Here is a 27222-nt window from a genome sequence, read left to right as displayed (position 1 = left end):
TTACTGTTACAAAACATTATAATAATTTTCATTAAAAGCAATAGGCTATGCTGGGACTGCAGTCCAGTAGTTAGTTAGACAGTCCAGCTGCCCATGCTGCGGTTATTCACAGTGAGCTGGCATTCAGGCTGGGATTGCTGGGTGTTGTCACTCAGAGCTCGGTTTCAGTGAATGAAGCCCATGCTGTGTGTGAGCGCTGAGCAGGAAGACATCTTGGCGGCAAACCAGCCCAGTCCCCGCTAACCGCTCTCCACTTCGAACGCTGCGTCGCCGTGACGTTATTTTCCGCTTCCTATCTGCCAGACTCTCACGGGTTAACGCCTTAGAGTTCTAAACACTTGGAGGCACTGGCTCTGCAGATGGGCGGCGTTACTAAAGAACAGTCTCCGGCATAGAGAGCGCAGCACGGGGGTGCAGGGGAAGCGGGTTATTGGGGAAGAGACCCGTATCTGTCACAGTCTAGACCCGATATTAAACCGAGACGGTCCCGGTAACAGGGGGATCCAGTGGAGTCAGTGACCGGTCTCTTGTGTTTAAAACATTGCTACGCAGGGCAGCCGGTGGGCGTGGCTTATATTGAGTTTGGCGCCGCTGTGACGTTCTCACAGGGATTTGAGTGGCATGGGAGAAAATGGCGGCACGTGGAGGTAAGTCTCTCGCCTTGTGGGTGTCTGGGCTGGCTGGCTCAGTCTGATGACACCAAGCGAATAGTGTGTGAACAGTGAATAACCAGGACTGTGTGTACTGTATGTATATTATATACAGCATGGACTATACTGACCATATAATATATTATATACAGCATGGACTATACTGACCATATATTATATACAGCATGGACTATACTGACCATATATTATTTACAGCATGGACTATACTGACATTATATTATATACAGCATGGACTATACTAACAATATAATATATTATATACAGCATGGACTATACTGAGCATATAATATATTATGTACAGCATGGACTATACTGATAATATATTATATACAGCATGGACTATACTGACCATATAATATATTATATACAGCATGGACTATACTGACCATATATTATTTACAGCATGGACTATACTGACATTATATTATATACAGCATGGACTATACTAACAATATAATATATTATATACAGCATGGACTATACTGACCATATAATATATTATATACAGCATGGACTATACTGACCATATAATATATTATATACAGCATGGACTATACTGACCATATAATATATTATATACAGCATGGACTATACTGACCATATAATATATTATGTACAGCATGGACTATACTGACAATATAATATATTATGTACATGCAGGACTATACTGACAATATAATATATTATGTACATGCAGGACTATACTGACAATATAATATATTATGTACATGCAGGACTATACTGACTGTACTGATATTATATATTATGTAGAGCATGGAGTGCTGACTGTACTGATATTATATATTATGTAGAGCATGGAGTGCTGACTGTATATATCAATGTAAATAATACCTCATGCCATACTGAATATATATGTCATACACAGCGTGCAGTACTTATTGTATATATCTATATAATACATTGGTATTAATCTGTTCAATCCTTGGGGGTTGCAGGTACAATTCCTGGCAGAATTGACTCAGCCCTTCATTCTTCCGATGTAGATAAAATGAGTACCACTGAAGTGGCTAACAGTAACATCCCCTGGATGTCATCCCCAGTATGTACTTGGAAACCAGAGTAATCTAAATGTCCCTTTCCTGGTTCAATATTTTGTTGTTGCTATTATTATTATTATTGCCATTTGTATAGCGCCAACAGATTCCGTAACTCTTTACAATATTATGAGGGGAGTGCTGGGGGGAGGGGGGATTTAACTATAAATAGGACAATTACAAATAACTTACAGGAACAATAGGTTGAAGAGGACCCTGCTCAAACGAGCTTACATTCTATAGCAGGAGGGTGTAAAACACAATAGGACAGGATAACTCCTACACCGCATGCAGTACTGACTGTCAATTTATATAGGGTGGCCTAAAAGTAGATATACAGTAAAGAAATATAATTTATCTGCCCTTCCCTATCCTTTCCAACTGCCACACTGATATTTAAATGCCTAAATTTACAGTAACTGTGTGGATGTGTACCCATATAATCTAATGCATCCAGCTGTATCCTTGCTTTTGGGCCACCCTGTATATATCCTACACGGCACAGACTGTATGTACGTATATCATGCAGTACTGACTGTTAATATCTATCTCATACACGGCATGCAGTATTGACTGCATGTACATCATGCATAGCATGAAGACCTGATTGTGTTGTCTCTTGCTCTCTTAACCCCTTAAGGACCAAACTTCTGGAATAAAAGGGAATCATGACATGTCACACATGTCATACATGTCATGTGTCCTTAAGGGGTTAAATGTCCACACTCCACTCTCCTTGTTCTGATCCTTTCCCAGTTGTCAGTTGGTTGCAATTCCCCACCCTGTCCTTCCTACTGTGTTTCCCTTCAGGCATTTTCATGCCAACACTGTCCTTTCAGAGAAAAGGCAGTGTTTACATTGCCATCTGGGTACAGCTCATAGCACTGGTTCAAAGTATCTCTATACGGAAGTGCTGATTGGCCAAACCAGCATTTGGGTCCGCCTCCTTGCCGATTTCAGCCAATCCAATGCTTTTGGAAATTCTGATGTCACCAAGGAGGCAGATCAGGGACGGGGCTGGTGCCACGCGATGCTGGAAATATGGAAAGTTTTAACACCTTCTAAGGTGGCTAAGGGTGTACAAGCCACCTAAATGGTGGTTTTAACACTATAGGGCAGTGGTTCCCAAACTTTTTATGTTCAAGGCACCCTTAATGTTTCAGTATTTTTCCAAGGCACCCCAAGTCAAAATTTCTAGGTTGTATATCTGTACCGCGCTGCCGAATTTACTGGCACTATAGTGTAATGTACAGTGTTGGTGTTTAACCCCTTAAGACCGCAGGACGTACTATGCCGTCCTTATTTGGGCGGCTCTAAACGCCGCAGAACGGCATAGTACGTCCTGGGCGGTCTTACCCCCCACGTGGCCGGCGGCACATGGCCGCTGCAGATCGCGGATGGGGGGCATGCCTGGCCCCCCAGGCAGCCCCCCTGTGCCTGGGGACCGCGGTCTGCAGCTTCCGATCGCAGTGACAGGCTGTCACTGCGATCGGTATTTACCATGTGTCATCCGATTTTAAAATCGTCTGACACATGGAGCCGCGGCATTTTTAATCTGCAGATCGCGGTCGGGGGACATGCCTGGCCCCCCAGGCAGTCCCCCTGCGGTCAGTGACCGCGATCTGCAGAGTCTGATCGCAGGGAGAGGCTGTCTCTGCGATCTGAATGCAGAGACAGCCTCTCCCTGCGATCTGATCGCAGTGACAGCCTGTCACTGCGATCAGAGTTACTATGTGTCAGCCTATTGGCTGACCCATAGTAACTCCAGGCAGGATCCCCCTGCAGATCACGGTGGGGGGCATGCCTGGCCACCCAGGCACTCCCCCTGTGGCCAATTACCGTGATCTGCAGGAGGTGATCACAGTGACAGCCTGTCACTGTGATCACTGATCCTGTGTGTCAGCCAGTGATGTAAAATCACTGGCTGACACTGTCTCTGCCCCTCTCCTGTAATAAAAATAAAATATTAGTTAAAAAAAATAAATAAATTTTTTAGCGCAAATGCCAGGTTTTGTTTACGGTTTTTTTGGATCACAACTTGTACATTTGGCTGCGGTCTTAAGGGGTTAAAGGGGTGCTTGTAAACATTTATTGTGTTTTAATACAGGGATGTGTTTGTATGTGATGTTTGTGTTTGATTGCAGGGGTGTGTCTGAATGTGTAATGTTCACTTTTAAATGTATATGTACATTTGTGTGAAGTGTTTGAGTGAAGGTGTGTTTGTATGTAATATTTGTTAGATTACAGGGGTGTGTTTGTATGTTGTGCTGGTGTTTGACTGCTTGGATGGATGCACATGCATACATACTTATACAGATATTCATGCACATTAACACAGATGCATATAAATACACCGACACACACACACACAAATAAATTAATATCGTCACATTCACCGTGACACACAAGCATTGAAACATGCCCACACCATGACACCAGCCACCCTCCTATTAGCTTACCTTATGTGCCAGGAGGGTGGCTCGACTGGGTCCCTGTTGAGCAGTAATGTTTCCCCTGTGTGCACATCCGCTGCTATTGGGTAAGGAATACGTTTGTGTTCCTGACCGTATCGTGTTCGTTTAATTCTGAGGGTCTACCATTATAGTCTTCTTTTATTAATTTGTATTTTTCTCTACAGCTTGGTGTGTGCCATGCCTCGCTTCCCAGGAAACACTCCAGGAGATGTGCAGGAAAGAAAAACTAATCTGCAAATGTATTGGGATAACCAAAAGGAATCTAAACCGTTATGAAGTGGAGTATCTATGTGACTACAAAATAAAAAAGGTGAGCTGTACCATTATCATAAATATATATATATATATATATATATATATATATATATATATATATATATATATATATATACATTTTTATTTTGTTTCTGTGTTGCACAAATAAATTGGGTGTAGGCTTTGAAACAGAAATGACACAGAAATGAGAGGCTGCAGGTAACTTTAATGGATACAGTGCTTTAAAGAGGGACTTTCGGTTTACTGTTTTTTTAAAAAATATTTTTGCCTAAAATTGTTGGAGAAGCCTTTAAAATTATTTCATATTCTGAAAAATAAATATTTTGGAATGTTTTTTGTTACATTGAAGTGTGTGTGTGTGTGTGTGTGTATATGATGCATTTTTGATATATTAATATTTTTAAAGTTTTTTTTTTTTTTTTTTTAGTTTGTCCAAAAGTATTAAATCATTTGAAAAGCTTATCCAATAATATTATATTGAGCTCAGTGTAACTTATTCGGTATATTTAGAAGATATGTTATACAAGTTTTGAAAGTTAATGTTGAAATCCACACTTAACCCTAGAACTATCCTTTGCTCCTTGTCAGCCATCATTATAAATGTTGCTTTTTCAGCCATTGAGTAGGGTTGGTGGAAGAGGAGAAACTGATGTTTCTATTCTACTCCTTACTTGTACTGTGTGCATTTGCTTTGGAACTGAAGTTAATTGTGATGTTGCTTGCCAAATTGTTAATAAACATTTTAAAAGTACAGAGCATCACATGGAAAAAAGTTTAACACAACAGGTGACTTTTAATGTCTATTCTATAGAATAATTTCCAGAAAAGTGACAGTTCTGCTTTAAAACTTGTTGTGGCCAGAGCCAGATCCAGAACAAAAAAACCCAAAACAGTTGTAACTCTACATATTGCATTTTTTTTATCATAATTCGTTAAATTTGTGCAAATACATTAGTGCTACTAGGTAGGACATGTTCTATTATATCCTTCGTAAATGCATTACTTTTAAGAGACAACACAGTGAAAAATAATTTTTAAAACTGGAGACTTTTATGATCTGTATTTGAATATCTTGAAATCTTATCACGTTAATGACACTGTGTGAACTAGGCTTATATGACTTTTATTAAGATGCGTATCAGCTCACAAGAGATGAGATTTGTAAATCTGAAACCAATCAGGATCTTTTTGCTACCTGCTTTTAATGATTTAGGTAGCTGTTCTGTTTTATATAAAGTACACTAGATTCTCTGGGGAGTACATTGAAAAATCTGTGAGAAAAAAACTAATACATTTTTATTTTGGAATTTTCTGTAATAAATGTTGCAACAACCAGCCATTAACCCTTCAATCTTACTTTATTTAAAGGGTAAAGAATATTTCCTGGTGAAATGGAAGGGATGGCCGGAGTCCTGTAATACGTGGGAACCCAAAGATAACTTAAAATGCTCTGCAATTCTGAAGCAATTTCACACAGATCTCTATAAGTACTTGTCTCGAGTTCAGTTTAATAACAGAGGAGTGGTAAAAGACAGTATTAAATTTTTGGATCCTACGGTTTCAGACTACATAGTCAAAAAGGCTAAGCAGCGAATTGCACTCAGACGCTGGGAAGAAGAGCTGAAAAGGAAAAAGAACCATAATGGAATGATTTATGTGGAAAATATAGTGGATTTAGAGGGCCCTCCTGTAGACTTCTACTACATTAACGATTACAAGGCGTCTCCAGGTGTTATTACTTTGGGCGAAGCTATTGTTGGTTGTGAATGCACGGATTGTTTTACAGGTAAATGTTGTCCCACAGAAGCAGGGGTTGAGTTTGCCTATAATGAACAAAAACAACTTAAAATCCCACCTGGAAGACCTATTTATGAATGCAACTCAAGATGCAAATGTGGCCCAGATTGTCCTAATCGGGTAGTGCAGAAAGGTCCACCGTACTCTTTATGCATCTTTAGGACACACAATGGTCGTGGATGGGGAGTGCAGACACTCCAGAAGATCAAGAAGAACAGCTTTGTGATGGAATATGTTGGTGAAGTATGTATTGTTAAATAGACATTGTTCTTTTGTAAGGTATTTGTGCTCCAGTTAAGTTGTTTTGGCTAATTTAAATTTTAAGGACATGCTAAATTGACCTCGTTAGGGAGTTATAACATGTTCAACCTTAAAGCTGCTCTAATACGCCATACATACTTTTCTTAAAGTGATTCCTCTTGTCCCACTCTCTCAAAATCTCATCTTCGTTTCTGATCTCACGTAAAATACGTAAGACAATGTAAGAACTACTTTTGTCTTCTGTATTTTTCCTTCCCTTGAGAAAGGGTGGAGTTTAAGGCAAGCTCCACTTCTTTGTCAAGTTCTGTTTTTCCACAATGTTCACATATGCGTGTTGTGTCCTGCGCCTCGTATCTCAGATTTCTACTCTTTGCTTCCCTGAACTTATTACATGCCAAGTACAAACTTCTTGGCTTCCTTCTGTTGGGCATGCATTGTTCGTGGTGCAAAGTGTGGGCAGATAAAGACAAAGAAAATCATCCCTTCCCGGTTCCTGAAAAAAGTGTTGCATTAAAAAAGGTCCAGTGTGGTGACCATGTGTAGGAAGGAAAGATGAAAACGGGGGGACAAGAGTTAAGACACACATTATGAGTCACAAAGGGCTAGGAGGTTGGGGGGGGGGGGGGGGCATAAAAAAGGGCCAGGGCATGACAGAACTACTTTAATTGCTGAAATGTGGAGTACAGGACACTGATTTGTAGCTCAGTGGTTCTTAAAACTTGTTCAGACCCAAGAATTAGTTTCCATGTAATTTTTATTGTAGTAAGCAGTTTGATCATACAAACATCAGTAACAACATATATCATATTTTGTTTACAATAAGTCTGCAATAAATCCTAGGGGATTTGACCACTCAAGAGGCAGTCCTCTTGGCCTTCACAAAGGGTATCTGTGAGGACCAAAGCCTCTGAAGCAGGTGAGATACTTCTGGGTAAGGCACACACTATGGTATTCCTTAAATCCTAAAGTTCTGTTAGATGCGTGTCCTCCATTCATGAAATTTTTGCTTAAAACTGTTGCTGTCTTAATTTAAGCTGCTCCAGATCAACAGACATGTCTTGGTAGGTTTACCTAAATGCCCTAATAGCTTCCTCAACTTCCTGTATTTTGCACACCAATACAGTCACAACCTCTCTGATGGATATCTGCGGAAAACTGTCTGTATATCTTTTTGTAGCGCCTTTAATGTCCGCTTTGCACACTAAAAAGTGGCTATCCTAAGCACGGGTGCCTAAATGGGTTGTTATTTTGCAGCAGTTAATCGGTTAGGTTGTCTGGAACACTTTCCTCTGCAGACATTAGAAAGAGGGCTGACCCGCTGGCAACATCTTGACTGAATGAGTCAGGTGGATTAGGTCCCAAGTATATAAGGATAGGACTCACCAGTTCTGCTCCTTAGGTGTGTCTCCGATTGACCGCCCTTGGCAGAGTCTGGGTGAGCAGGTCTTGAATATGCTGGGACTTAGAATGCTAGTCGCTGTGTTTGTTCTGCGCCCCATTCCAAGAAGAGGGGATAATATTGTCCCCAAACCAGTGGCAGAAAGCGAATAAAGTGACTAGAATAAAGCATAGAAACATATTCTCCCTGCAGCACCAGGCAACTATCTGTAATAAACTTTACTGCAGCAGAATTGCCTTTCCAAAAGGATTGGAGCACCATTGATACTGGGATAAGTCTAATCAAGATGTTCTACAAAATGATTTAATTTTCATGAAATTACATTTGAAGAATGGCCGTGAGCTAATTTTCATGTTATGCAAAGCTAATGCTGTGTTTGTGGTTCTCTGCCAAAATGTTTAAGAACCACATATAAACAGATCCAATGTTAATAGGGTTTTTAAAACAATGTAGTTCTGAAATATTCTACTTTTGAAAGGTCAAACCCTTAAATTGGTAATCTACGCACTAGAACACCTACATGCTGATGTAGTGCTGATAAGTTATAATACAATGGGTGCTTTTCCGACATTCTTGGTTATATTATTTTAGGAGCAGTTGACCAAAACTGGAGGTCCCTGTGACCCAGCCTCCACTTCTGTCCATTTCATGGTAAAACTAGCATGTCTTGCAGACAAAATGTATGACTAGCTCACATTTCGAAGTTGGTTGTTAGTAGTTATATTCTGTTGATGTGTTTAATTCTGATAGAGAAAATTGTATATAGCAGAGAAGATGCATGTAGTTTTAAACAATTTGGGATGCCTTTTACCTCTAAAAAGAAAACTCCACTGCCCAAATGAAAATAAATAAATCACTATTTAGTAGACCCACAGTCAAAGCATACATGCATTTAATTCTGTTTTTTTTTTTTTTTTTTAATTGGCAGCTTGGGATAAAGACTTCCCAAAGCAGATCTATGAGAAGGTTTTGAAAGGCAAGTCCTCTGAGCAATTGCTGCCTCTTGAGTTTAGCTCTACTGAGCCAAACAACCAGCAAGTAGCATGACTGTCTGACAGTAGAGGGTGGGTGTTACAAAGTAAATTTATACGTGCCACTTTCTATTAAAATCTACACTTTTTTACCATACTTTTCAAATGTTAACAGCCATTTTAAAAAAAAATGTCAATTGAGGTAGCACATATGCTGCTTAAAGGAACAATCCACTGCCCCCCACCCCCCCCAAAAAAAAATCACTGCTTTAGTAGATATTACACAAATCAATACTTGCATGTATTCAATTATGGTATGCATTTTTCATTGGCAGTATATCTAAAAAGCTACATAGCCCTCCTTTTCTAACTCGCCCATACTTTCTGTGGCTGTCCAATCACAGACTTCCCAAAGTAGCTCAAAGAGAAGTCTTTGTAAAGAAGGTGCTTTGAGCAATTGCTGAGTTAAACTCCACTGAGCTAAACAAACCAGGATATAACAGGACTGGTTGCCTAATGGACAGTCAGGGGATGTAACAAGGTTAATTTATAAAAGTGTCAATTAATATTGGGGGGGGGAGCAGTACACACTCTTTACCCAAAGCTTCTCCACCATCTAAAGTGCTTTAAGGGTCTGGAGTGTCTCTTTAACTTGACATACCAAAATGTGATTTTGTAATAGACAACATACACAATTTATGGGGAACAAACTCAATTTAGTACTGGGTAAACTATGTCTCTACCAGTAGAATAGTGAAATAGAAAAGTTTGTAGCCATGGTGACCTAACCTGGAGTTTGTCATATTCAAGGGACACTATAGTAACCAGAACAATTACAGATTAATGTAGTTGTTCTGGTGTCTACTGCCTGTCCCTACAGTCTTTATAATGTAAACACTGACATTTCAGACAAGTCAGTGTTTACATTACTGCCTAGTTACACCTTTCGGGGCAGTCACTCAGGCGGCCGCTAGAGATGGTTCCTGGGTCAGGGTTGCACAATGTAAATTAGCTCCACGCACCCAGGATTGCTGCAGAAAGGCAGGTTTATTGGAACAAAAAGTGCAACGTTTTGACCTTCACAGAGGCCTTTTATCAAGCTCGATAAAGGCCTCTGTGTAAGCCGAAACTTTGCACTTTTTTTGTTCCAATAAACCTTTCCTTTCTGCAGCAATCCTGAGTGCCTGGACCTAATTTATTTGATCTACTAAACTGGGTTTTGCCAACCCTGGCCCTTATGAGCACCTTGATTTCGAAGTGTGAGTGTGGTATCCTCAGTTTGTAAATTATCATGGCTGCACAATGTGGCGCTAAATGTTCCCAATAGAGATGCGTTGATTCAATACATCTCTGTGAGGAGATGCTGATTGATGCGGTATCAAGTATCTCGGCCAAGGAGGTGGGGGGGGTGGGGGGGGGCGGTGTGTGTGTGTGTGTGCGTGTATATGTGTATATATATATAACGAAAAACGAGTGCACTCCAAAGGACTTAGTAGAAAAGAATATATTCAATTTATTCACAAACGTGCCAGCGATAGGTTCAACGTTTCAGTCCTCGCAGGACTTTTATCAAGACCGACTAGTCCTGCGAGGACTGAAACGTTGAACCTATCACTGGTACGTTTGTGAATAAATTGAATATATTCTTTTCTACTAAGTCCTTTGGAGTGCACTCGTTTTTCGTTGTACATACTGACGGCTGAGGCAGCACCGAGGCAAGCACAAGACCGGTACATTGAGTGCGGAGTTTTCTATATATATATATATATATGTCTTTACCCATCTCCCAATTCCTCAGGGTACTGAGGAACAATTCTGATAGCACAAATTGTGACATACAACTTGAGATGATGCAAAGAGCATTCCTGGAAAGGGGATATTACAAGGATACGTTGGAGCAAGCCCTTAAATGGGCCCGAGAGATCTATGATAAAGGCACTACCCGACACAATGTTCCACAAATCACGATCCCGATGACATTTAATTCGGCTAGCGGTAACATCTCACGAAGTATCAAAAAACGTTGGGAAATTCTATCCGCTGACAACTCTCTGAGTACCATCTTCTCCAATCCCCCTAGAATTGCTTATAGCAGGAATAAAAGTCTCAAGGATCTATTGATGAAGACGGACTTACCAAGAGAAAATCTGACTTCTACTAAACCCACTAAGATGGGGTGTTTCAGATGCACGGGATGTGTCACGTGTGGACACATGTTACCTGGCTCAACGTTTGCACATCCACACTCTGGTACTAGATATAAGATCAAGCATTATATCTCTTGCCTGACAGACCACGTGATATATCTCATCTCGTGCCCATGTGGATTATGTTACGTGGGTAAGACGGATCTTACGCTTCGAGATAGAATCAGGGGGCATCGGTCATCAATTATGACAGCCTACAGAGATGGGAGAACAGACAAACCGGTGGCCAAGCACTTCTTGGAATTCAACCATAGACTACCCACCTTGAAATTTATTGCCATCGATGTGATACCAACCCTTATGAGAGGCGGTGACCGATCTAAACTACTACTCCAGAAAGAGACCTTCTGGATTAAGCAATTGGACACCCTACAACCCAGGGGACTTAATGAGTATATCTAATTTTCTTCATTTTTAGAAACTCGCTAGGTTATCTAGATTTTCATTGTTCTCTCTTGTTTAGATTTAGATCTATTGATTTAGAGCTTATCGCTATAAGGTATTGGTTTGTAGTTCAGATTTAGATGAGTTTATCGTCAGAGCCAGTGTGAGCTGGCCCGTGGCTTGCTATACGTTTATGATTAGGACGTATGCTTTTGTATATATTCTGTTGTACATATCTCTATCGGCCATGTCCTGGTTTGTAGTATTTTTATTTGTAATGTTGTTTTTTCCTTCTTTCCTATTGTATGTAGGTTTAGGAGGGTAGTGAGGGCCAACAATAGATATATATGACATGTTACTTTGTTAATATGGGCTATCCCCTATTTTAGGGACAGGGGGTTAGTATGATCTCCACGGTTGTTTATATAGATAGGCTTATAGTGAGGTTGACCATGTGGTTACAGCTACGGATTATATAGTCTGGGGATGCATATACATTCTTACGTTGTTATATGTTGTCATTTTGCATTCACTGATTTTGTTGTTTGGATTGATGTTTTTTCATTTGTTTATCTTTTTATTCTTCTCTGTTTCTCTCGTCTTTTTTCTTCTTCTTTCTTTTGCTTTTATACACATTTTCTCACTCTTAGGGCAGGGTTTATCCTTTTCATGTTTCACATACATTAGATTTCACTCTCATATTTACACATACATCTTATTCTGATTTCTCACACTCATCTTACACTTATATGTACACATATATCCGATTTGTCTTGTGGCGATTCTTTGTATGATATGATTTTATTCTGGTTTATGTCTTATTATCTGAGGACTTACTTTCCATATATTGTGCTGAATACATTGCACACATTCACTCTATGTCCACACCTTTTTCGGTTTGCATGCCTCAGGTACAATATCTGGCTTTAGTTTATGTTGTGGCTCGTACATGCCTATATATCTCTCTCCCTCACTAACTATGTATAGGTTTTCAATAGTTTGTTCCTCCTTGCAATGGTTAGCTACACGGGGATCGTGTGGTTACCATGGTTATGTTGTACATTACCCGTGATGATGTCATCACGCGGGGGGGCACGTTTTTACCGCACGCACGTCATCACGCACGCATGCACGTCATCACGCACGCACGTATGAACGTCATGATGCGGACGTTCTCATCTCTATACACACACTCCGTCCGGCTAGTTTTACTTCCGGAATCACTTCACACAGGTGGGGTAAGTTAATCAATTACTATTTTTGTATATATTTGTATTTTATGTGCATTATCACTATCTTGATAAAGACCCTGAAGGGTCGAAACGTTGATGCTGAAGTTGTGATTAAACACTTTATTCACTTTTGAAAAATCCAAGCGAGTGCTCCTGATTCTCACCTTTTATCTATTGGCCTGGAGGCACCCTGGTAATATACATTGTATGTACTTTCTTTTGGGGTTGAGTGCCAGAGTCTGGTCTATATATATATATATATATATATATATATATATATATATATATATATATATATATATATATATATATATATATATATATATATATATATATATATATATATATATTGTCACTATAGTGTTCCTTTAATATTTTTATGTGTTTTGAGAATGAACGATGTGTCTTATATCATGGGACATTTGAATTAGAAACTCACTATTTGCCAGCTCCACATCCGCTTCATTTCAGCACATGTGATTGTCTGTGTTGTAACAATCTATTGCTCTGCATGTGTTTGTGGCAATCTAAGAACTACTGGGAATATTAACTGGTATGGGGGTTAAAAGTACATAACTAGTCATTAGAATATCTAATTTTGTAGTCTTGCATAAAATCTGTTTAATGGTAAAATGTTGTAAATGTATGCACAAAAAGGAAAATTTTTGCCCGTAGATTTGTGGCCTTACGAAGGTTTGAGAACTACTGTAGGCATGATATGCAAATGTAAGAAACAGGTTTTATCTATTTCTATATTTAGGCTTGACAAATTTGCTTGAAATCTAGGCATCAGCTAAAAAAGTTAGGAGCCAGGTTTTTTTATTTTATTTATTTTTTAAAGCTTAATTTTCAGCAGCAAAAATAGAATTCTTAAATAGATACTATAGTCACCAGAACCACTACAGCTTACTATAGTGGTTCTGGTGTCTATAGCTTGTCCCTGTAGGATTTTTAAAGGGACACTCTAGTCACCAGAGCAGCTTATTGCATCTGTTCAGGCTCTTTGCTGTAAACACTGTTTTTTTTCAGAGAAAATGCAGTGTTTACGTTACAGCCTAGCGATAACTTCACTGGCCACTCATCAGATAGCTGTTAGAGGTCCTTCCTGGGTCATGGGTGCCTACAATGCATCCAAACATTCAGTGTCTCCACCCTCTGCATGCAGACACTGAACTTTCCTCATAGAGATTCGTTGATTCAATTCATCTCTATGAGTAGATGCTGAATGGCCAGGGCTGTGTTGAATTGTGCTGGCTCTGCCCCTGATCTGCCTCCTTGTCAGTCTCAGACAATCCTATGGGGAAGCACTTTGATTGGATCAGGCTACCACTTCTGCTGATGTCAGCAGGCAGTGGGCAGGTCAAAGGGAAACCGTATATATATGTATATATATATATATATATATATATATATGTGTATGTATATATATATATGTGTATGTATATATATATATATATATATATATATATATATATAATTATTATTATTTTTTTCCAGGGACTTGAAAGAGATCAATATAACTTTGCTTTTATTTCCTCCATAATAAAAGATGCCAACACAGAGCTTTCATCAGGACTATGAAAAATTACAAGTGTTTGTAATAAGCTTTCATAATTGCCATATATTTATAATGTGGTAATTTGATTACCCTTACGTTATTGAGCCACTGCTCTGACTTCACAGTAGGCTCAAGATGATGGTAGGCACACAGTAGGTTCGGCTGTTGGGATTGTGGTTGATCCCACTGTGCGTCTCAGCAGTTGCTGGGATACAGCCTGATACGCAAGCTCTCCTCTCCCCCTTCCTCTCTCGGCCTGCAGCACACTTGCGCCTTGCAGAGTGGGTGCACATCTCGGCCAGCTGTGAACTCTATGAGTACGTGATGTGGGTGTTGTGTGTGTGGTTATATATTTCATGTTTGCACATTCGTAATTGTTTATTGTCCGTGTTGGAGCTGAAACGTTGACTTCTTCCGTTATGCAGTAAATAAAAGCTAAGTTTTATCAATCTATTTCAAGTACCTGGAGTGCATTTTTTTTTTTTTTTAATACTTTTTGCTAGACCAGCACCGGCATTGCTACGATTAACCTGGAGTACAAGCTACTGATAGATATATAGATCTCTCTCTCTATATATCTCTATATCTCTATATCTCTATATATCTATTATTTATTTTTTCTCAAAATTCTGTTATTCCAATAAAAAAGGTATTACAAGATACAAATTTTATGTGTGTAATACTTTGTTATTGGACTAACAAAATTTTAGAATGACAAGCTTTTGGGAGAACCTCCCTTTCTCAAGTCTAAAGCATTTCTGGTGGTACACATTAACAAATTCATGACACTGGAAAACTCACACCTTGAAGTATTACGAACATCACCTTGAAATCTCTACTTTAAAAAATATTGATACAACAATCTGTGTGTGTGTATATATATATATATATATCTCTATCTATATCTCTATCTATCCGGTTGTCTCCATGGTGGGCATTGCTTCTCTTGTAGTCAAGTAGCTAGTCCCTCGAAAAACCCAACCAGAGTTGAGACTGAACCGTCCTGGAAGAATATCTGGGAGAAAGAAGCATCTCATAACACCAAGGCCTACTGGCTACCAAACCTGAAAGCAGACCACTGCATGCTGCCATAACAGGAACCAGTCCCCATCACAGTCGATATCCAACAGAGCGAATCACACATGAAGCCCCAAGACCTGACATGATCCACAACTACTGGATAAAGAAGTTAACAATGCTGCATGAACTCCTAGCAGCACAAATGAACCGGCTACTAGCAACAGGCTCCCACCCTGACTGGCTAACACAAGGCAGAACAATACTGGTCATGAAGGACCCTCTCAAGGGAACACCATCTTACTATCGACCAATAACCTGCCTCCCAACAACATGGAAATTCATGTCCGGCATCGTTGTCTCCGAGATCCAAGGGCATATTATTATTATTATTATTATTTTATTATTTATATAGCGCCATCAGATTACGTAGTGCTGTACATATGAGTCAATATATGAGCTAATATTCAGAAGGGGATTGGAAACAACACCAGATGATCAAAACCCCAACTACTGGTAGACCAAGCAGTCACAAGGGATTCTAAGACCAGACAGACCAATCTGTGCACGGCCTGGATTGACTACATAAAGCCTATGACACAATGCCACACACGGATACTGGAATGCTTGGCTCTCTACAAGGTCAGCAAGACAATAAGCGCCTTCATCAAGAACTCGATGGGCAAGTGGAAAACAACTCTAGAAGCCAATTCCAGGACAATAACTCAAGTGAACATCAAATGTGGCATATACCAAGGTATATTACCATGCAATATCCCCAATGCTGTTATGCATAGGCCTGAACCCCCTTAGCCAGATTATCAAGAAGAGTGGATATGAATACAGGTTCAAGAGTGGAGCCACCATCAGCCACCTACTCTACATGGACGACATCAAGCTGTGTGCCAAGATTGACCGAGACATTGACTCATTGATCCACCTAACTAGGATATACAGCAAGGACATCGGAATGTCGTTCGGACTAGAGAAGTGTGGCGGAAGATGACAAAAAGAGGGAAGATGATCAGGACAGGAGTTGAAGTTCCAGAAGGGCAAATAGAAGATGTATAGAACAGGTACCTGGGGGTACCACAAATGCATGGCAACCATGAGAAAGAGACAAGGAGGATAGCAACATCCAAGTACCTCCAAAGAGTCACAGGACATGAAGTCCCAACTTAATGGCAAGAACAGGATCCAAGTCATCAACACATATGCCCAACTGGTCATCAGGTACACAGCTGGAATAATAACCTGGCCAAGAGAAGAACTGGTCACCATGGATGTCAAGACCAGGAAACTACTCACTGTGAATAGAGCATTCCACTCGAAATCCAGCACCCAGAGACTGTATACCTGCCGGAAGGAAGGAGGTTAGGGCCTGATGAGTGCCAAGGCCATAGTCCTGGATGAAACACAGAGCATCCACAAGTACATCACAAAGATGGCTCCCAAAGTTGAACTGCTAAGGGATCGAGGAGGAGGTTCCTTGTCAAGACAAACCTTTCCATGGGGTTTACCACCGGCAGATAGTGGATATGGCTCACATGATAAAATCCTACCAGTGGTTTGAAAAGGCAGGACTGAAAGCCAGCACTGAGGCACTAATCCTAGCAGCACAGGAACAGGCACTCGGCACCAGATCAATAGAAGCAGGAGTCTACCACACCAGGCAAGACCCAAGGTGCAGACTGTGCAAAGAGGCCTCTGAGACAACCCAGCACCTCGTAGCCGGATGCAAGATGTTAGCAGGAACCGCATATACACGGAGAGACACAACCAAGTTGCTGGGATTGTGTAACGAAACGTGTTCAGAATATGGATTGGACCTGCCTAAGTCCAGATGGGAGATACCATAAAGGGTAGTTGAGAATGCCGAGGCTAAGATCCTGTGGGACTTTGAGATCCAGACAGACAAGCAAGTGCTGGCCAACCAACCCAACATTGTGGTGGTAGACAAGGAATGAAAGACTGCAGTCGTGGTGGATGTGGCAATACCCAGTGACTACAACATCAGGAAGAAGGAACATGAAAATATGAAATACCAAGGACTGAAAGCAGAACTAGAAAGGATGTGGAAAGTGAAGGCAGTAGTATTCCCAGTTGTGATAGGATCACTTGGGGCTGTGACTTCAACAGATTCCAGGTGGGACATCTGAGATCGCGGTCCAGAAGAGTGCAGTTCTAGGAACAGCTAAGATACTGGGCAGAACCCTCAAACTCCCAGGCCTCTGGTAGAGGACCCGAGAATGAGGAATAAACATACCACCCAGGAGGGGTGAGAAAATCAAATTTATATCATACATACATACATACATACATACATACATACATACATACATACATACATACATACATACATACATGGCTAAAGCAAGATCTATGCATCGGTGGAAGATTGATAGGGAGGTTGAATGAAAATACTTTAACCCTTAATGGAAGAACAGTTCCAGGGGACCTCAAGCACTATAACTAATTATTTCATTTCGTTGAAGTAGTTATTTTAGATATTTTACAATCGATATTTTGTAAAAAGAATAAAAATACAATTTACTTATATTGTAATGTATGTGGTTATACTTGCTGTTATTTGAAGGTGTTTGTAGTTTAAAATTTCTCTTTATTGAAATATTTTAACATTTATAAGTACAAAAAAAAGACAACAAATTTAACTAACATTGGTACAAAAAGACAAATACTAACACAAGACATATTGAGCATACATAAAAATCATTCTTCGATTATTGGTTGGATCTAAAGGAACACTGATTGGAGAGAAACCTATGTTATCAGATATAACTTTAATAAGAGCATTCTTTACGCTTAGTTATCCACTTATCCAAGTGGTGTATATATTTGCAGTTATTATTTCAATATGCGACTCCTCTCTCCATTTCCAACTGGAATAATAATTGAAGGTGTTTGTAATACTTCAAGGTGTGAGTTTTCCAATGTCAAGTATTTAACGTATAGTAGGGTACCACCAGTAATATGCACTCTATGCTTTGAGAGTCCGAAATTTCTTTCTGTGTGGATCTTTAGTTGCTGTGGGAAATTAGATATTTTTGTGTAATTTATCCTACTTAAAAAGTATTTTCCCTGTTTATTTCTTCAGGTAATAACAAGTGAGGAAGCTGAGAGAAGGGGTCAGCAGTATGACAGCAGAGGAATCACTTATCTCTTTGATCTGGACTATGAGTCTGATGAATTCACTGTGGATGCAGCCCGATATGGAAACATCTCACATTTTGTAAACCACAGTGTAAGCAGACTTTCAAACAAATGTAATCACAATGTACATAGACATGTTACAGGAATAAGTAAGGAGTCCCTTCTTTGTGGTGGTAGATAGGTGGAGTTGTGAATATTGATAGCTGCTGCTAATGACTTCCACATTGATAATTTGTATACATGCATTCTTTTTGCACTATAGTAATATTCTTTGTTGTATTGCTGGTGTGTGTTAAGTGAAGAGTAGACTTTTTTAAAATTTTCTGGAAGAGAGGTGAACAGCGCTTTGAATAAATTAAATACTGTATACATAAGAAAGAAAGTAGCCTTCTGATTCATAAATCTTAAATAACAAACAAGAGACAAATTAATGGTGCAATACAGTGGATAATTACAAGTCAAATAGATGTGCTCGCCTTCAAGACTTCTCTAGGGCTGCACCTATTCTGTGGAACTTCCTTCCCTCCTCAATCAGACTTTCACCCAGCCTCCATTCCTTCAAAAAAATCTTTGAAAACTCACTTCTTCATTAAAGCGTATCAATTAAACTGTCCGCAGGCTTCTCATCCCCCACCCCATGACTCCTTTCCTGCAGCTGTCAAAAATGACCTACCAAGCACTCAATAAACCCTTCTCTAACAAACTATTTAATCCCCCTACTTTAACCCTTTGTGGCACTATACCCCATACCCTCTAGTATGTAAGCTCATTGAGCAGGGCCCTCAACCCCCTCTGTTCCTGTACGTCCAGTGGTCTGATCTCAATTATGTGTCTGTTTGTCCACCCATTGTAAAGCGCTACGGAATTTGTTGGCGCTATATAAATAATAATAATGTGGGTTAATTGAACACTCCCACTTTATAGAGCTGTCTCAGTTCTATTTAGAAGGGCTGAACAGAATAATCCCCATCTATGGATATAGCTAGAGGGTCTTTAAGGCTTGATATCATATGAAAAAAACATAAGAAAATTTCTACACAAATCTAAAGTTAACTGAACATGTTTATTATTTATTTTTTTTGCAAACTTTTTTTTATTATTGAGGTAAATGCACAAAAATATACATGCCAGTCAGAATTTTTTTTGTTTCCAAGAATGTGTGTGTGTAGTGGATGCAGTGAAAGTATTTGATTAGTGAATGGTGTGTGTGTATGTAATGTTTGTAAAATGGGATTAGTCCCTCCTCCCTGCTTCTTACCTGGCTAGGGAGGGGGGATATGGCACTCCCTGGGGGGGCACAGCACACTCTTACCATCCCAGCTTACCTGTCTAACTCTTGCTGCCTGAGTGCCGCTCTGACGATCACGGGACTCGCGAGATTTAGACGGGAGCTGCTGGGAAGGTAAGAGTTTGCTGGGCCCCCCAGGACCCGGATGGCTGTCCTGGTCTACATTGTCAGCAATATCGGTATCTTTATTGGCCGATCAGATATTGCTGAAAATACAGAATATCGGCCAGACCGATTATCGGTCGATCCCTAGACAAAAGCACACATTTACTTACTGACACACACATCTCTCACGCTCACAAATTATAATTTTTGTTTTTTTTGAATTCTTTATTTTGTTTGTGCAAAGGTGAAACATGTGGTTTGGCACTGCCACAACAGCAGGTGCAACCCGGTGATATACATAAGGTAACATATGGCAATAGAGATTAACATTGCACATTTTTTAAGGGTAAATTGGCAAACAGGTTTATGTCTAAATCGTTAGTAAATGAGAGATATGCATATATATTAATACAAGCTAGGCGCAAGCTGGGTGACTATATTTGTCATAAGGAATTAATTTGTCGATTAGTAACAGTAGCTTATAGATGGTGATTATGTAGTGTCATCGCTTAATCATCAAGATGTTTTCTGTGTCACTGTCATGAGTAAAGTCGCTTTTCTGAGCTTAGTAGTTTAGTTAGAGCGTTTATACAGTCGTTTATCTGAGCTTAGTAGTTTAGTTAGGGCGCTTATACAGTCGCTTTTCTAGGCTTAGTAGTTTAGTTAGGACGCTTATACAGTCGCCTTTCTGAGATTAGTAGTTTAGTTAGGGCGCTTATACAGCCGCTTGTCTGAGCTTAGTAGTTTAGTTAGGGCGCTTATACAGCCGCTTGTCTGAGCTTAGTAGTTTAGTTAGGGCGCTTATACAGCCGCTTGTCTGAGCTTAGTAGTTTAGTTAGGGAGCTTATACAGTCGCTTTTTTGAGCTTAGTAGTTTAGTTAGATCGCTTATACAGTCGCTTTTCTAAGCTTAGTAGTTTAGTTAGGACGCTTATACATTCGCTTTTCTGAGATTAGTAGTTTAGTTAGAGCGTTTATACAGTCGTTTATCTGAGCTTAGTAGTTTAGTTAGGGCGCTTATACAGTCGCTTTTCTAGGCTTAGTAGTTTAGTTAGGACGCTTATACAGTCGCCTTTCTGAGATTATTATTATTATTATTATTATTATTATTGCCATTTATATAGCGCCAACAGATTCCGTAGCGCTTTACAATATTTTGAGAGGGGGGGGATGTAACAATAAATAAGACAATTACAAGAAAACTTACAGGAATAATAGGTTGAAGAGGACCCTGCTCAAATGAGCTTACAGTCTATAGGAGGTGGGGTATTAGAAACATTAGGATAGGAAATATCAAGTAGGAGTGAAGCAGAGCTGGAGGAGAGAGCAAAGCACTATCCCATAGGGACAGGTATGTAAGGGAGAGATTACTCTGGGAGGCCATACGCTTTCCTGAAGAGATGGGATTTAAGGCCCTTCTTAAATGATTGAAGACTAGGGGAGAGTCTGATGGCAGTAGGCAAGTTATTCCATAGGAGAGGAGCCGCCCGTGAGAAGTCCTGCAAGCGTGAGTTGGCCGTACGGGTGCGAGCAGCGGTCAGGAGGTGGTCGCGGGCAGAGCGGAGGGTACGAGGAGGGGCATACCTCTGGATCAGTGAAGAGATATAAGAGGGGCTGGAATTGTTCAGTGCTTTAAATTATTAGATTAGTAGTTTAGTTAGGGCGCTTATACAGCCGCTTGTCTGAGCTTAGTAGTTTAGTTAGGGCGCTTATACAGCCGCTTGTCTGAGCTTAGTAGTTTAGTTAGGGCGCTTATACAGCCGCTTGTCTGAGCTTAGTAGTTTAGTTAGGGAGCTTATACAGTCGCTTTTTTGAGCTTAGTAGTTTAGTTAGATCGCTTATACAGTCGCTTTTCTAAGCTTAGTAGTTTAGTTAGGACGCTTATACATTCGCTTTTCTGAGATTAGTAGTTTAGTTAGAGTAGAGTAGTGTCATATCAAGACATGCAGGTTCAGCTATATATTCGCACTCCGCTTAACGCTACTGAGGTGCTCGGTGTACGTGTAGACCGTACAAGGCGGGCGTTCTAGTGTAGCATGAGATATCATAACATTATATACAACCTAACACGTAAAACATCATTGCTAACATTTGCAATAAAAACGAGTGTCGTGCTATCAGGGTTAATGATCAAAGTTTAGAGTCAAGCTAGTATGGTGGGAGTAGTAGTTTGTCATATGTAGTAAACTAGGCAGAGCAAACAAGCTAGGTAGGTAAATACATGAGGTGCCATAAGCTACTGAGCAAGATACAAATTAAAACCTAGATTAATATAGTTCGACTCTGTGTGAGACACCCCTGTGGGGGCCAAGGAGTAGCCAATACTCTGCGTGTTGGTCACTGGTCGATAGTCATAGGAGTTGGAGTCAGAGTCCGACCCAGAGTGTAGTGCCGGCAGGGTATTGTCCCGTGAGACCATTAGGTCCGTGGAGTTCCTGCTGTCTGTCGGCCGGGTGCTTTAGCCGATACCTGCAGGGGGGAGCATATCTGCCTCTAAGTGTGGTAGTGTAAGGCAGTTGGGAGGGGTGTTGCCGCCAGACCCAGTGGGCCTTTGATTGTTCCATGCTCTCTCACCCTCTCCACCCTGGATCATGCTGGGATGATGTGCTGTTCTTGGAGGGATCCATAGTGACAGCGGGGGAAAGTGCCCACTCGATTTAATTTAAGGCATGTCAGCTGTGGGTCAGGGTAGTGGGCTCTTCAAGCTATGGCCAGTGTGGGAATGTCTCGATTGCTGACACGGTTGGCCCCTTCGATGCAGTCCCTGGGTTTGATTCCAGCTCTAGCAGTCGTCGGCAAGGGTTTCTCCTGTGCAGCGTCTCGGTTTGCAGCTTGAACCTTGAGGTGTATGTTTGTGTCACGCTGGTCTGAGGTTCTTGGGTCCACAACATGTATAATACAGTCTTGGCTGTTCATGGGCCCCCAGGGGAGATGAGTGTTCCCCGCTGTTGTCAGGGTCGCCTGCCACGAGGTCTCCGCCATTTTGGAAGTGGCCTGTGCGCTGGGCCTTCTCCGACTCCTCTCGGAGCGTTATGGTGGTCCGATGGGTCACAGGGTGGGGACCGGGATCACCCCCACCGGCCCAGAGGGGGGGGGAACTGGGCCGGACCCGCCTAGCCCCGGGTTTCTGCCTTACCGCTGGTGGGCAGGATAGCTGGGCAGCGGCCGTCCACCCCGCTCACCGCCCGAGCGGTCCGCATCTTGAGACTTGGATCGCCCCTCCGAGGGACTAAAACCTCCCGGCAAGCCTCTCCTCAGGACCAGGGTGGCCTCTCACTTCGGGGTTCAGCAGCCAGGTGTCGGGTAAGCTTAAAGCTGTCGTTTTTAGGCTAAAACTTGAGGCTTTTTCAGGAGCTACTCCATTTTGCGTCCGTTCAGCCTGGGGGTCCGGCCCCGCCCCTCCACAAATTATTTATTTTTAATTCAATTTAAGTCCACCCAGCCTCCCTACTTTTAGGAGAGCTGGAGTGGATTCTTTCCCTGAGGTCCAGTGGGGCTGTTGTCCTCGCGCGCCGTATAGTGACGCCGAGGCTAGAGTGACATCGATTTTAGACTCCTGTAATCACTGCAAGGCGCTTGAGGTAGCAGAGCAAGAAGAGTAGTAAGATCACCGCTCCCTTGCTCACCGCCTCCATTCCTTACAGCCTCCCAACCACCTCCGCTTTCCTTCAGCCGGCTGCCAACTTCAGAAGGAACGGGCTGACAAATACCCAGGAGCCAGCACAAAATCACCATGTAATTTTGGAGCCAGCACCAAAATCACCATAGTCACCATGGCAACCTGGGATTTGTTGAGCCTGGCTATAGACCACCCATTACCTCCTATGCTTAAAGGAACACTATAGTCACCTAAATGACTTTAGCTAAATAAAGCAGTTTTAGTGTATAGATTATTCCCCTGCAATTTCACTGCTCAATTCACTGTCATTTAGGAGTTAAAACACTTTGTTTCTGTTTATGCAGCCCTAGCCACACCTCCCCTGGCTATGATTGACAGAGACTGCATGAAAAAAAAAATTGGTTTCACTTTCAAACAGATGTAATTTACCTTAAATAATTGTATTTCAATCTCTAAATTGAACTTTAATCACATACAGGAGGCTCTTGCAGGGTCTAGCAAGCTATTAACATAGCAGGGGATAAGAACATCTTAATTAAACTGAACTTGCAATAAAGAAAGCCTAAATAGGGCTCTCTTTACAGGAAGTGTTTATGGAAGGCTGTGCAAGTCACATGCAGGGAGGTGTGACTAGGGTTCATAAACAAATGGATTTAACTCCTAAATGGAAGAGAATTGAGCAGTGAGGCTGCAGGGGCATGTTCTATACACCAAAACTGCTTAATTAAGTTGTTCAGGTGACTATAGTGTCCCTTTAAGATCTTATCTGTTAGACTACCGTATTTTTCGCTCCATAAGACGCACTTTTTTCCCCCTCAAAAGTGAGGGGAAATGTCTGTGCATCTTATGGAGCGAATATGAAGCTTTACTTACCGGTCTTGTAGCGTGGGCCGGCTTCACAGCGCGCACCGCGGTACAGGAACTTCAATTTCAGGTTCCGGTTCTCAGTGTGCCCACTTCCTTTCAGTCCCGCTGGAAACCGGAACCTGAAATTGAAGTCCCAGTACCGCAGTGCGTGCTGTAAGGCCAGCCCACGCTACAAGACAGGTAAGTAATTATGTGAGGAGGGGGACAGTATGGGAGAGGAGAGAACACTATTGGGGGGAAGACTATGGGAGGGAGGGGCAGAAGACTATGGGACAGGGGAGAAAAAAAAATATTCTGAACAAACTGTCCCATAGTAAGAAACACTATGGGACAATTTGTTCAGAATATTTTTTTTTTCTGGGTTTCTTCCTCTAAAAACTAGGTGCGTCTTATGGAGCGAAAAATACGGTAATTTGTTATCCATAGTTTTGTTAGATGTTCTTTGTCATTCACATAAAATTCATACATCTAACCCAAGCCAAAGAGCTCTCTATTACTCTCTAGTGAGTGTTTCATGTCACATACTGATCTTTCTTCTTCATGCAGTGCTTTAAGACACCCACCTTCAAATAGACTGCAATTTCTCAAAAATATGACTCGCTTCCTTTATTTCGTTTGTACCTGCTTGTCTTTTTATGTAAATTTGGTTCACTGTATGTCTCTGTCTTAACTCTTTTCTGTCTTAAGATACATTGTAAAATATTTTTTGTTAGTTATAGGTCTGCATTACTTGATTATGTGATTGCTAATGGTCTAAAAACTGCTGTTTTGTGATTTATTTTTTCTTTTTTTTTTTTTTTAGTGTGATCCGAATCTTCAAGTATTCAATGTTTTTATTGATAACTTAGATGTGCGTCTTCCACGAATTGCATTGTTTTCAACTCGACACATCCGAGCTGGAGAGGAGCTTACATTTGATTATCAAATGAAAGGTGATTTGCAAGCAGCCAGTTGTTTGTGCCTGTCACTCATTTCTAAGACAATTCTTACAATATCCATGCTATGCAGCACATGCTTGATTTCCTTTTAATATATTGGCATTTATTGTCTTTTAAAATAGTAATTTTATAATAAGTAACCAAAGAATAACAGTGTAAGTAATGGGCAATATTTTATTACATGTGACATGTCAAGTATTTAATATATACAAACACACTACAGAGCAAAATAGACTATTCGCCAATCATGAATTATACAGTGGGAATTAAATAAAAATAAGTAGAAATAACAGGATTCATATAACAGGGCAGCTGAATAGGGATGGCTCGTAGGTTTTGGGGAGTGCCTCGTTTTATGTCGAAATGCTCTGATATTGGTTTAATAAAAATAAAGTACTACTTCTCTTTGCTGTCCAACCTTTCTGGATAATACATGTCTTATGGAGCACAAAGGGATTAGCTACAAGTTTGGGATGAGTTTGTAGAGTGACACTATTGAATTTTAACTGTAAATGAAAAATCAAATGGTAATACTTATCAAGATGTATCATTTCACCCCCAGGTTACGGAGATCTTAGTTCAGATTCTATTGACATGAGCCCAGCCAGGAAGAGGGCCCGGACGGCTTGCAAGTGTGGTGCTGCCACTTGTCGAGGATTCCTTAACTAAATCATGGTTTCTATATCTGTGCTCAGTGCAGTACATATTTTCCTATGATGTGAAAACAAATTATATTTTTATGGCTTTCCTTGTATTAAATGCATAGATTTGTGTGTTATTTTTATTCTACAAAATAAAATTTTAATGCCTATTTTGAAAACATTCAGTTTTGTTTAAGAACAGTAACTAAGCGCTGCAGGCCTTTGCAATCACTCGGATACTAACCTATTTTATATGGTTGGGTTGTTGGTTTTTTTTTTCCGAACAGCTTTTAACCCCTTAAGAACACATTACATGTGTGACATGTCAGGATTCCCTTTTATTCCAGAAGTTTGGTCCTTAGGGGGTTAAGTTAACCATTTGTCCACAGTAGCCAGTTGGTTGTTTCTCTTGTCCAAATCAATTAATTGTTTTGCTATTTATATTACTGTTTATATTGTAGTGTTTCATTTAAAGAAAGGATGTATTCTATAATGTTGCTGCTACATATTATTAGTTGGGTAACATTTAGCAGTTTACACAACACAGAATTTCATTATTACCCAGTGCTACTAATTTTATTGACCTGTTATAAATGAAAGGCCAAGTTCCTGGCTCTCTGAGATTTGCTATATGGCAGTAGACCATTTTCAAGTTATGCTAACAACTAGATATTGAATATATGTAGGGAAAACAGCTGAGAATATTTCCTATTTGGCTATTTTTTCATTTCTGTTTCTTGTCTATAAAAGTGGCAATTATTTTGTTAAATAACACAGTTCTTGTTATAGTGAGTAATTCTGTAGGTCAATATAAAACATACCAAAAAAATGTTTGGTCTTGAAGTCTGACCTAGAAATTGCAAACACTATATAGATTCTCACAAATCTCATATAAGCACTTGATGATTTACACATTCACTAGTTGATCCATGTATTGGCTTTGTAAATGTGTGCTTTAAAGTGATATTCTAAGCACCAAAACCGCTTTAGCTTGTTGAAGGAACTTTGGTGTGTAGATTATTCCCTGCAGTCTCGCTGCTCATTTCTCTTCCATTTAGGAGTAAAATCACCTGTGTTTCTGTTTATGCAACCCTGGCTGTGACTCACACAGACGACATTTAAAAAAAAAAAAAAAAAATTCCTTTTATGGCAAGACAGGAGGCTTCATATTTTGCTTTACTTTCTTTACTGAATCCTTCCAGCAGCAAAGAAACCGTTAAACAATTTAAAACCTAATCAACCAATCAAAAGAAATCTACACAGTTATGAGACAGCTATGTGACTCCTCCCAA

At 40.4% G+C, this 27222-nt stretch overlaps 1 protein-coding gene across 1 annotated transcript; it reads left to right on the top strand.

Annotated features, from left to right (window-relative positions):
- The first annotated feature begins 311 nt into the window (after positions 1 to 311).
- Positions 312 to 26100, top strand: SUV39H2 (SUV39H2 histone lysine methyltransferase). Its single transcript, XM_063445446.1, has 6 exons — positions 312 to 647; positions 4365 to 4510; positions 5845 to 6516; positions 18418 to 18564; positions 25154 to 25283; positions 25852 to 26100. Exons 1-6 carry the CDS (start codon positions 632 to 634, stop codon positions 25956 to 25958), a joined length of 1218 nt encoding a protein of 405 aa, XP_063301516.1. The 5' UTR covers positions 312 to 631; the 3' UTR covers positions 25959 to 26100.
- The last annotated feature ends 1122 nt before the right edge of the window (positions 26101 to 27222 follow it).

Source organism: Pelobates fuscus, chromosome 3 (genome assembly GCF_036172605.1).
Source record: "Pelobates fuscus isolate aPelFus1 chromosome 3, aPelFus1.pri, whole genome shotgun sequence".
Classification (NCBI taxonomy): domain Eukaryota; kingdom Metazoa; phylum Chordata; class Amphibia; order Anura; family Pelobatidae; genus Pelobates; species Pelobates fuscus.
The sequence above is the reverse complement of the archived record's forward strand: the minus strand, read 5'-3'. Positions and strand labels throughout refer to the sequence as shown.